At 41.9% G+C, this 12,847-nt stretch overlaps 1 protein-coding gene across 2 annotated transcripts in view; it reads left to right on the forward strand.

The window, feature by feature from the left end:
- LOC139378733 (ras-related and estrogen-regulated growth inhibitor-like) overlaps positions 1–11,787 on the forward strand; it is a 56,293-nt gene extending 44,506 nt beyond the window's left edge. Inside the window, exons 3-5 of one of the 2 annotated variants that reach the window (XM_071121178.1) lie at positions 4,656–4,712; positions 8,862–8,935; positions 10,008–11,787. In XM_071121178.1, coding sequence (XP_070977279.1) covers positions 4,656–4,712; positions 8,862–8,935; positions 10,008–10,418 — 542 coding nt within the window. In that variant the 3' untranslated portion in view covers positions 10,419–11,787. The remainder of the gene's footprint in view (positions 1–4,655; positions 4,713–8,861; positions 8,936–10,007) is intronic. The other variant, XM_071121179.1, reaches the window with a different exon arrangement.
- Positions 11,788–12,847: the final 1,060 nt, after the last annotated feature.

Here is a 12,847-nt window from a genome sequence, read left to right on the forward strand (position 1 = left end):
AGTATCTGACTGAGCGGTGGTAGGTAGCAGCAGTCTCGTAAGCATTCATTCAAACAGCACTTTCGTGCATTTTGCCAGCAGCTCTTCGTTGTGCGTCAAGCATTGCGCTGTTTATGACTTCAAGCCTATCGACTCCCGAGATGAGGCTGGTGTAACCAATGTGAAATGGCTAGCTAGTTAGCGGGATTCGCGCTAATAGCGTTTCAAACGTCACTCGCTCTGAGACTTGGAGTGGTTGTTCCCCTTGCTCTGCATGGGTAATGATGCTTCGAGGGTGGCTGTTGTCGTTGTGTTCCTGGTTCGAGCCCAGGGGGGAGCGAGGAGAGGGACGGAAGCTATACTGTTACACTGGCAATACTAAAGTGCCTATAAGAACATCCAATAGTCAAAGGTTAATGAAATACAAATGGTATAGAGGGAAATAGTCCTGTAATTCCTATAATAACTACAACCTAAAACTTCTTACCTGGGAATATTGAAGACTCATGTTAAAAGGAACCACCAGCTTTCATATGTTCTCATGTTCTGAGCAAGGAACTTAAACGTTAGCTTTCTTACATGGCACATATTGCACTTTTACTTTCTTCCCCAACACTTTGTTTTTACATTATTTATTTGAGGCTAAATTGATTTTGATGTATTATATTAAGTTAAAATAAGTGTTCATTAAGTATTGTTGTAATTGTCATTATTAAAAAAAAATACATTTTTTTTTAAAATCGTCAGATTAATCGGTATCGGCTTTTTTGGTCCTCCAATAAACGGTATCGGTATCAGCGTTGAAAACTCATAATCAGTCGACCTCTAATGTAAACCAGGGGAAAAAACACACTAGCTTCCCCTGTGCACAATATAAAACAGCACAACCCAAAGCGAAAAAAGAAGTTTGACAATTGAAGATGTTTTTGTCACATACAGTGAGGGGAAAAAAGTATTTAATCCCCTGCTGATTTTGTACGTTTGCCCACTGACAAAGAAACGATCAGTCTATAATTTTAATGGTAGGTTTATTTGAACAGTGAGAGACAGAATAACAACCAAAAAATCCAGAAAAACGCATGTCAAAAATGTAATAAATTGATTAGCATTTTAATGAGGGAAATAAGTATTTCACCCCTCTGCAAAACATGACTTAGTACTTGGTGGCAAAACCCTTGTTGGTAATCAGAGGTCAGACATTTCTTGTAGTTGGCCACCAGGTTTGCACACATCTCAGGAGGGATTTTGTCCCACCCCTCTATGCAGATAATCTCCAAATCATTAAGGTTTTGAGGCTGACGTTTGGCAACTCGAACCTTCAGCTCCCGCCACAGACTTTCTATGGGATTAAGGTCTGGAGACTGGCTAGGCCACTCCAAGACCTTAATGTGCTTCTTCTTGAGCCACTCCTTTGTTGCCTTGGCCGTGTGTTTTGGGTCATTGTCATGCTGGAATACCCATCCCCGACCCATTTTCAATGCCCTGGCTGAGGGAAGGAGGTTCTCAGCCAAGATTTGATGGTGCATGGCCCCGCCCATCGTCCCTTTGATGAGGTGAAGTTGTCCTGTCCCCATAGCAGAAAAACACCCCCAAAACACGGCGAGTTAAGTTGATGCCAAATAGCTCCATTTTGGTCTCATCTGACCACAACACTTTCACCCATCATTCAGATGTTCATTGGCAAACTTCAGACGGGCATGTATATGTGCTTTCTTGAGCAGGGGGACCTTGCGGGCGCTGCAGGATTTCAGTCCTTCACGGCGTAGTGTGTTACCAATTTGTTTTCTTGGTGACTATGGTCCCAGCTGCCTTGAGATCATTGACAAGATCCTCCCGTGTAGTTCTGGGCTGATTCCTCACCGTTCTCATGATTATTGCAACTCCACGAGATGAGGAGCACTCCCTTTAAAAGTTGTGCTCCTAATCTCAGCTCGTTACCTGTATAAAAGACACCTGGGAGCCAGAAATCTTTCTGATTGAGAGGGGGTCAAATACTTATTTCCCTCATTAAAATGCAAATCAATTTATAACATTTTTGACATGCGTTTTTCTGGATTTTTTTGTTGTTGTTGTTCTGTCTCTCACTGTTCAAATAAACCTACCATTAAAATTATAGACTGATCATTTCTTTGTCAGTGGGCAAACGTACAAAATCAGCAGGGGATCAAATACTTTTTTCCCTCACTGTACACCAGATAGATGCATGAAATGTGTTTTACAGGGTCAGCCATAGTAGTAGAGCACCCCTAGAGCAAATTAGGGTTAAGTTTCGTGCTCAAGGATACATTCACCGATTTTTCACTTTGACGAGTCAGCTTTCGAACCAGCAACCTTTCAGTTGCTTGGCCCAACGCTCTAACCCCTAGGCTACCTGCCACCCTCCCCTATTTTAGACCACCCCAGTAAATTTAGAACTGTCCCTAACTGTTGACATCAAGTTCGGCCATCGGCTAATCAGCTGGGTATACAGACTCAAGGAATTAGAATGTACCAGAGGCCACCAACATAGAGCTCATTTGAAAGTATATACTGTACTCTATACCATCTACTGCATCTTGCCTATGCCGTTCGGCCATCACTCATCCATATATTTACATGTACATATTCTTATTCATTCCTTTACACTTGTGTGTGTATAAGGTAGTTGTTGTGAAATTGTTAGATTACTTGTTAGATATTACTGCATGGTCGGAACTAGAAGCACAAGCATTTCGCTACACTCGCATTAACATCTGCTAACCATGTGTATGTGACCAATAACATTTGATTTGAAAATCTTTTAGAACCCTGGGGGGCGACTGGCTACTTTTTCTATTTGGCTGGCTACTCGATGTACTTGTGGAAAACACTTTTCTTTAATGTCTCGAATACCTCTTACATAGCTAACACATTGAATAGAATTACCAAGCGGTTATCTTCACATCTCAACCTAGTTGAATGGCAATGATGTCTGCAGTGTCCAAAGTTATTGTATTTACTTGGAGTTAATAGACTATCAACTGAAATATCAACTCTGTAAATAACACACTCTACAACACTTATTTGATCTTAGTGTCAAATAAAGGCACTACATGCAATTAAAATATCAGATCACAATAAACAGCCTTTCAGTAGCCTAATAAAGAGAGAAATTCAATTGCTTAACATTTTTGGATAATAATGTATGGCACAGCTGAAGTGAGGAGTGGGATTAATCATAGGTAGAAAGCTATTTTTCTTCCTCCAAAGCTATTTTTACCTTTGGTAAAACAACACTCTTCTAAACCACAGGGAAGTGGCTACAGTGACTATATCCAGTGGGTTTAAAATTCTACAATAAGGACAGTAAGTCAAAGTTCCAATCCTGTGGCACATAAGGATATTTCATCATTTGAACTGAGACTCTACCTTCAGAATGACGATAGCGCTACACTTAACAAAATGCTGGGTTAAAAACAACCAAATTTTGGTTATTTGGTAACCCAGCGCTGGGTAAATATTGGACAGAACACACACTGGGTGATGTAATCCATAGGTTATTTTCATGAGGCGTGGCTTCCAGATAGTTATTTTTGGACACTCGTGAGGGCAAATGTAATTCCTGTTCATCGTGATAAATTTCAACACTGAAAATTAAAAAATATTCTTGAATATATTTTGCACATTAAACTCTAATACATTTCACAACATTATTATATACATATCACAACATTGAGATTCAATATTAGGATATGTATTATTTATCCCAACATTGGGATATGCATAGGCTCTTTAGAAACTCAAACACTTGTAACCCTCATTTAAGCCACAAAGGTGTCAGTGTTCAACCTTAACATGTGATAATACAACAGAACATATTAACATTTACTCTCACGGGTGGCCAAAAGTAACTACCTGAAACACCCACCCATCCTGTCTTCTGATCTGAACTGCTGGGTCATATCTCAATAACCCAGCATCAATAACCCAGCACCCAGGATCAATAACCCATCAGTTATTAAAGAAAACAACCCAACTAAATGTCCTAATGCCTGGCAACCCAGCAGTCGGGTCATCCAAACAACCCAGCATTTTTTAGAGTGTAGTGTTATTTTCTATGGGAATGACTATCATTGGATAGAATGGTCTTATGCATTTCACATTTGACAACAAAGACACAAAGTGAAAAAAAGATTAGATATTTGAGGAACGGATGTCTGGTCTAGCAGGCTGTCTCTGAACACACTGTATTTGAAGATGTAAAACAATTCAGACAGCTAATACATATTCAGATGACATGCTGCTGTATCTGTATGCACACGGTTCCTTTGAGGCTTACAAGCATCTGTCTCTAATCCATTCCTGCTTGTAGGTGGCTCTGATTTAGATGTGCATATAAAAGCGAGGTTGTTGTCCCTTTGAACTGAATAAATTGTTGTGTAATCAGATGAGCACTCTGTGCATCTGATACCGAGTGGGGAGAGTTTTCCATCCCACCCAAACTGATTACCCCTGTCTATCAAGACATAATCCTATCTTCATGTTTTCACTTGCTCTATATTTAAGTTGATTGATTGAATTAAATTACAGCACAGTATGTTAATTCACCCCTCCCTCCCTCCCTCCCTCCCTCCCTCCCTCCCTCCCTCCCTCCCTCCCTCCCTCCCTCCCTCCCTCCCTCCCTCCCTCCCTATCTATCCCTCTCTCCACCTCTACAGCTCTAGTGGTGAGGTTTCTGACCAGACGTTTCATCTGGGAGTATGACCCAACGCTTGGTAAGACACCCTACCTACTCCTGCTCCCCTCCTGCTGTCCTAGGCAACATTGAAAACAACCTGCACAACACTAGTCTTAGTGTGTTTTGTGCAGCCAGTAAAGCACTCTCCCTATGATTTTGGGTATCAAAGGCTTTATCTGACCTCAAAGGCTGTTTTGATCCAGAGATGACCGTGCTGCGTTGGTCAAAGCCTTCTATCGCTGCGAGTTATCATATCAAGATAGCAACCGAAGTAATAATAATCACTCCCATGTGGTAGTATATTTCCTCCATATCTCCTCAACATATCATACAGATTCATTTCCTGACAATATGCCTTTTTAGGTTAGGCCTGACCTCGTTTTTTTTTTATAGCAAAAACTACATCACAAGCCTAGCCTGGTCGGTGATTTAACATGCTATGAATGCGATGTGATTATGAGACAGGGATAGAGGCGATGCCTTAAGTTTAGGGCGAGGCGAAGCATCATTCATTTCACGCCCGTTGTCGGTTAATCAGGTTCATATATAGGCTAAGTGACCACAGTGACCGTGCAAGGGGAGGTTCGTATAGTAAGCCTACATCCCGTCATTGGCAGGAAAATCCTATTGTGGCATGTTTTGCTTAAAGCTAGAACAATATTGGGGTTGTTCGGTTCATGGTTCGAAGGCATGCTATGTACAGAGTCAGCCTCATTAGAAGTTGAATAACACCGTGGCACAGACCCAACTGTTGGCATGGGAGAAGTAACATGATATAGACATTAAGCCTCATTGCATGCAGACATTTCAATGTGATGGATGCTATATATACACATATACTCCTACAAATACCAATGGTCTAAGATATGCTTATAGCATGCTGTCAAACAATTAGCTTGAAAGGGAATTGGATTCGGCAGATATTTATATCGATTTTCTCACTGCAAGCCACGTCTCTGATTCCCATTGACAGTTCCCCCATTTTCCCCCTGAATGTGATGTACGTTTTGGTGCAGGCTCAAGTGCTTGTTATTCGAACAGCATTCAAGAGTATAACCTAGTACCCACCACAGCTTATTTCCTGACATCACACAAGGGTTGAATGAAAGATGAAGGCTTTGGGCTGAGAGACACCGCGCTCACCGCTCTGTAAGAAACATGGACGTTGAGAATATTGAATTACAACACCAGACAGATTAATTTCATGAAGTTTCAGAACAGGGTCTGGAAGCAATTTAATCATGTTTTTGCAAACAGTACGCAGTGTGTGTATACTGTAGGTTACACATATCCTTCGGTGGTTTATGCGAGTCCAGAAAAGTAATATGATTTGAATAACGTGCCTTGTAGTCTACTAAATTGGTCATTTCATCATATGATGATAGAACCCCTAAAATGGAGCCCTCTGAATAAATCAACCACCATGCTGTCAATCTCAAAACGCCTGTAATGAAATGAACAGCAATTTGTTTCGATTGACATTCAAGAGGCACTTAGTTTGCGTAGGTGTACAGTCTGCACATACAAATGGATTTGATGAAGCTATGATAATAAGACGAATAAGAGAATCTCTACCACATCTTTCTCTTTACTTCGAAGAGATGCCATCTGCTAATTTGTTTTATCAGATTCTTGGGGGAGGGGAATTAGACAGCCGTGCAAAATGAAGCTGTTGTACAACAGAGTGCTTTCCATTTCATTATTATATTGTTACATAATTCAACTGTAGGAATATGATATGTTGAAACCTTGTTCTTTTTTGATGTTCCCTCAATTCTGATCAGAGTTTAGGAGTTAGGATTTAACCTGCGCAAGGGGTTTAATTAAATATGATTACAAAAGACTGCTACAGTGACTAACATCAGGAAAATATTTTGCGGGGGGATGGAGATACACAATTCAATATATAAATACATAAGTGTAGCCGATGTGAAATGGCTAGCTAGTTAGCGGTGGTGCGCGCTAGTGGCGTTTCCATCGGTGACTTCACTTGCTCTGAGACCTTGAAGTAGTGGTTCCCCTTCCCCCGGCTTTTGTGGAGCGATGGGTAACGATGCTTCGAGGGTGACTGTTGACATGTGCAGAGCGTCCCTGGTTCGCTCCCAGGTCGGGGCGAGGGGACGGACGTAAAGTCTATACTGTTACATTGGTGCCGTGACCCGGATCACTGGTTGCTGCGGAAAGAGGAGGTCAAAAGGGGGGTGAATGTAGCCGATGTGAAATGGCTAGCTAGTTAGCGGTGGTGCGCACTAGTGGCGTTTCAATCGGTGACGTCACTTGCTCTGAGACATTGAAGTAGTGGTTCCCCTTACTCTGCAAGGGCCTCGGCTTTTGTGGAGCGATGGGTATCGATGCTTCAAGGGTGACTGTTGACGTGTGCAGAGCGTCCCTGGTTCGCGCCCAGGTCGGGGCGAGGGGATGGACGTAAAGTCTATACTGTTACATAAGCATACCCTTTTCCCATAGTCATATAATCTATGTGTGTGAATGCCACAGGAGGTTGGTGCCACCTTAATTGGGGAGGACGGGCTCGTGGTAATGGCTGGCGCGGATTCAGAGGAATGGTATCATACACATGGTTTCCATGTGTTTGATGCCATTCCTTTGGCTCAGTTCCAGCCATTATTATGAGTCGTCGTCCCCTCTACAGCCTCCACTGGGGAATGCGTTTTCCTGGCTCTGGACCGGAGCATTGTCATGCTTGTTGCCATGACACCAATAATTTGACAATGGCGGCAAACCCTGCTCATTGCGGCAGTCTTGTCAGAACTTTTCCCCCACAATTAAAAAACAGAGTTCTACATTTCTATGCTTTTTCATATTTGGTGGTTCTCTGTTTATTGTTCAATTGTAAACTATTTATTTATCCGACTCCACCCTGCCCAGCTAACATACACAACCGCTAATATTATCTCTCTACCGTAGAATAGGAATATGAGAATTCCATTAATTGTCACTCAATGGGAAGCATGTGAGCAGAGTAATTATGTAAGTTGGCTTGTCATTAATACAAAAAGTTACCTTTGTGTTCGTGCCGATGCAGAAAGTAGCTGTGAACAACAATTTATACCCCCCTCTGATCTAATCTTATTTACCTCATGAAATGAAGTCTTACCAAGCCACTCCTCAATAAAAAGGAGCAGAGAAATCTACTACAATAACTACTACCTACTAGAAATCGACTATTAATCTAATTTATGGAGGTTATGACATTGCGCAATCACAGGAATAAATATCACAGGTAGAAACAAATAGGAAAGCAAATGCTTGGCAATCCAGTGAGTGAGCAGAACAAGAAAACACATTTCTAAGAGGCGTAGTAGTTAAAAGTACAAACAGCTTGAGATGGGGGCTGATCTGTTGATGTTTCCAGTTAATATTCTGGTATGAGACTTTCTCTTTCAGCATTCTAAAATAACACCAACAGCAGCTCCAGGTTCTCACTAGGAAATGAGTTATTTGCTGCCAGGAAAATGACTGTGGTGTTGGCCCTCAAGATCTTCAGATATGTAGGTTGGACCATTAAATCATCCCCTAGCCTCCCTGTTCATGCTGTCAATACCCAAACACACATAGGTGTGTGTACTTGCGTGTGTGTGTGTGTGTTCAGGTGTGCGCTTGCACGTGTGTGTGGATATGGCAGCTGAAATGGGACGTCCTGTGAGACCCAGGCTACCCTCTAGCTATAGAAGGCAGTAAATCAACACCCTAGCGGTCACGCTGGGTGACATTTCACACGCACACAGTGTTTTATGTCCCAGAGGGCACCTGGGTAGAGGCAGGGATGATGACACGCACAGCTAACTAACACCCAACCAGAGCGTTCTAGTGTTACTGGCGGTTAAACTACAGACCCCCGCCGTCTCCAATAGTAGCTGCACACCATGCTTGAAAAAGCATGTTTTGAACAGGGAGAAGTGCCTTTTAGGGTTTTTGAGAGTTTACACAGATTTATTTTTATTTTTACAAGAGACATTTCAGGTAAACTACTTCTCATCTAGGTATAACAAAGAGGGTCATAGCCAGCATTCACATCTGTATCCACCTCTCCTATTGGTAAAGCTGAAGCAATTCAACTTGATGGGGTTCATTGACCACCTAAACAACCAGGTGGGCTCAACGGTGCATGATAGACATAAACATGTTACCATCTTCTAAATGGGGTTTGTCTTTTTGTTCTTTCCAGAATCAACATATCGCCATCAAGCAACCATAGACGATGAGGTTGTGACCATGGAGATCCTTGACACAGCCGGACAGGTTGGAGCTTCAGCAACTTTGCACAGAAAACAGACATTTGTGTAGAGAAATGTTTATACTCTGACTGGCAATAGAATAAGAATAATTCATAGTCAATTGAATATCCCAGTTCAACCCTACTGTATAATGATGACTTAGAGTTTATTCACAGTAGCAGTCCTAGCTAAACCAAATCCTCGTTAGCGTTGCTCTATTCTGTTCTAATCAGCCATTGGGTAAACACATTATACGATAAATGTGCTGCTGCTAGTCTGAGTACGTAGGTGTTCTGCCTGCTACTAATTTCCCCTGTGAAACATCAAGCCAAGTCATCCTTCGCTCATTACATTGAATTCTATTTTGAGAGTGCAGGGAGTGAGAGTTTAGGTGAGGGCCTAACCAAGCGTTGCTAGACATGTCTTTCTCTGTCAGAGAGCCAGTGTAGAGCTGAGGTTTCTTTGTTCTCTTCAAAGCTGTTGAAAGTGGTGAGTACATATATCAAGCCTTTTGATTCTTGATTCTTCTTGGACCCTGAAGGCATCCTTATACCTCATAAATCAGATAAGTTCAGAAGTCGGTCAGTTATAGATGTCAAGTATCAGTTATGCAACAGTTATTGTAACAAAGTAAGTTATTATTACCAATAACAGTTGAGGTCAAGAATATCGCTGGGTCATGCAAGTTTAAGACTTCATTTTTTTTCATCACACGACTAGTAAGTTTTGTTACGACAGGACTGGCTGTACCGACTTGATGAAATCAGGAGCAGCTGCTGAAATTTGTACCCAGTTCAGAAGGGTAGCCGACTGTTCAAATCTGGGGGATTTAAAAAGTGTTATGTTGAGAAAGGAGAAATAAAGCATTTGTATCCGCTGAAAACATAGTGGAAGTTATTTTATAAAAAGCTCTGTTCAGATGCCTCAATTCTCCATCACATGTTCAATGAAGGCTTGCATAGAGTTATTGTTTCTTTGCCTTGTGGATATGCCAGACAACAAGTGGGCCTATTGGTCAACAGTACTCTAATTAGCTAGCTAGTTGCCGAAAGATTGTTGCTAAAAAAATATCCTGCCCTCCTTTATCTTTACCTCAGGAGGACACGCAGCAGAAGGAGAGCCACATGCGCTGGGGCGATGGCTTCGTCATTGTCTATGACATCACTGACCGGGGCAGCTTTGACGAAGTGGCTCCTTTGCGAGGCCTCCTAGAGGAAGTCAAGAAACCCAAGAATGTCCCGTTGGTTCTGGTGGGCAACAAAGCCGACCTAGACCATGCCCGACAGGTGGGCACAGAGGAGGGCGAGCGGCTGGCTGCCGAGATGGCGTGTGCCTTCTACGAGTGCTCGGCGTGCGCCGACGAGGGTGGTATGGTGGCGGAAGCATTCCATGAGCTGTGTCGCGAGTTGAGACGCCGCAAGGTGGTCCAGGGCAAGGCCAGGCGCCGTAGCTCCACCACCCACGTCAAGCAGGCCATCAACAAGATGCTGACCAAGATCAGCAGCTAGGGGGAGCCGCTGAGCACACTCCACAAAGAGGATAAACTCAAGAACAAAGTGACTGATTTTCAAGGGTTTAGATGTGTAAAAATATCATGCAGCCATCAAAGCTCCTAAAGAGCACAAATATAAAATGAATGAACAGCGAACCTCTTCGTACTTAGTATCAATGCAGATTTGCATTGATACCGAGTGTGCCAAAAATCGCTCTCCATTCAACACTGATTCTAAAGGGGAAGGTTGTAGGCCATTATTACTTGCTCTTTGACCATGCTCCACAACTAAGGTCAGAAGCACAAAGGGGAACATAATAATCACATGATGGGAACTACTTTGTCCGTGAGGGAGGTGAAGATGATTTTGTTTCATAGCCAACTGGGACATTTCTGTATACTGCCAAGGAAGGGTGAGAGTCCGTTATTCAGAAATCCCAAATCTCTGAAATTCACTCTCCCTTCTTGAGCAGCATGGTGAATACCCCAGTTGTGTCTATAGCTCCACCAACTTTAAAGAAAATATTGTCCATGAACCCTCCCTTTGTTTATTAGAAATGATGGACAAACCATTTGTAGTTTCCTGTAGCTTGTTTGTGGGATAATGTTTTGATATGCTCTAGGCCAGTGTTTCCCAACCCTGGTCCTCCAGTACACATCCTTATTGTAAACCTAGACAAGCACACCTGGTTCCACTTGTCAGCTAATCATCAAGCCCTCAATGAGTTTGCGTTAATCCAGGGCTACAACAACAATGTGTACAACGACCGGTGTTGGGAAACACGTCTCTAGGTCAACGGATGTATGTTCTTTGAGCAGCGTTAAAGGATTCATGGTCTTAGATCATTATGTCGTCCGTTTGCAGAGCTCTGTTGGCCTTGGGTACTTGTTGACCTTAGACATATCCTTTGAGCTGTGACACGATTGGTCAAATAAACAATTGTCCACCATACTATTATGACATCAAACAATGTCTCCCTCAACCCCCATCTCATACCAAGCATAGGACAGGGCTATAGAGATCCTATCTCAAATATGTTTTTCATCTAAAGAACCTAAGAGGAGGAGGAGACCAAAGTTTTCAGTTTGTAAATCAACGCTAATACTGTTTCATGGTATCGTCCATCCATCATTCCGGTTCAAATTCCAGGGACGTTCTAAATGTACCTTAATTGTAAACTATGTATAATATTGCCTTTATCATTGGTCTCAAAGGAGTGTACAGTACATAACCCAGAGGCAGACAAAATGGTCGACATGTCTCCTATATTTTAACCAAATGCTGTTTCTTTGTAATATCGAGCTGACTGAGTTTTGAGAATGGGGATAAAATGGACAAATTTGCTGTGCAATTGTAATTAAACATTAGATACATGTATATCCAAGACGAGTTTGAAAATGTCTCTTTTCTGATTCATCTTTAACAGTATGTTGTCATGCATAAACAAATTTCATTGTTTGTTATTTTTGACAGTCTAACAAAGCTGTATAATTCATTATGGTTTAGAGTGACGGAAATGTCACATTTGCACAATACTTGTCAATCATAATGAAATGTGCCCTCCATGAATCGAACCACGGGGGAACCACTCTAAGGCTACAAGGCAAAGTGCTATTTCAAACCCTGCAATCCTTTTCCCAAAATGTCAAAAACATTACCACTTTTACCAAAAATTTGTGTAATTCAAGTGACCCAAACAACATTTTATTGATTGGGCAGTTAAGGAAACACAATACAAACCCTGTAGTCCTCAAAGAAAACACACTGAAGTCTTGGAGAGTTTGGGTGCTGTTTAGGAGTGTCCAGTCTCAGGGTGGATAGGCCTGCTGTAATTACAAAGTAGTGAATCTCTCAAAATAACTGCACCAGTGGACCACTACAACCCCAGTGCTCCTCCCTCTGGAGTCCCTAACCAGTAGCACACAGCTGGAGACAGTTAGCTCCCCATCACATGACCGGTGTAGGCCTAAATATAGATTCATAGTTCGCAGACATGTGTACATTTGTCCATCCAATGACTGGTTGAATACTACAGGCCTGTAGATTGATTCATAGCTTTAGATAGATGTAGGCTGTACATTTAGAGATGTCTCTTGGCTGTGTATTCTTGGACACAGACCAGTTGGAGAAGAAAGATGCTGTATCTATGGGATTATAAAGATGACAGAACTACATGAGTTTGCATTTTGAATTTCATGGTCGCAAGTTTGATTCCCAAATGTGTAATTTAATTTTGCAAGCATGTATCATGTGTGAAAGATTTTACAACGGTCGCAAAGTTGTAAATTGACATCTGAATACATTCAATACAATTTGCAAGTATAATTTATTTTCAGAATTATTACAAGTCCATTTACGAGTATGAATATTCTGCTGTGAATCAAAAATACACTTGCATGCGCCGTCACTTGTCAAGAGATTCCCAAGTAAAAATCTTTGCACTC

Source organism: Oncorhynchus clarkii, chromosome 21 (assembly GCF_045791955.1).
Source record: "Oncorhynchus clarkii lewisi isolate Uvic-CL-2024 chromosome 21, UVic_Ocla_1.0, whole genome shotgun sequence".
Lineage (NCBI taxonomy): Eukaryota > Metazoa > Chordata > Actinopteri > Salmoniformes > Salmonidae > Oncorhynchus > Oncorhynchus clarkii.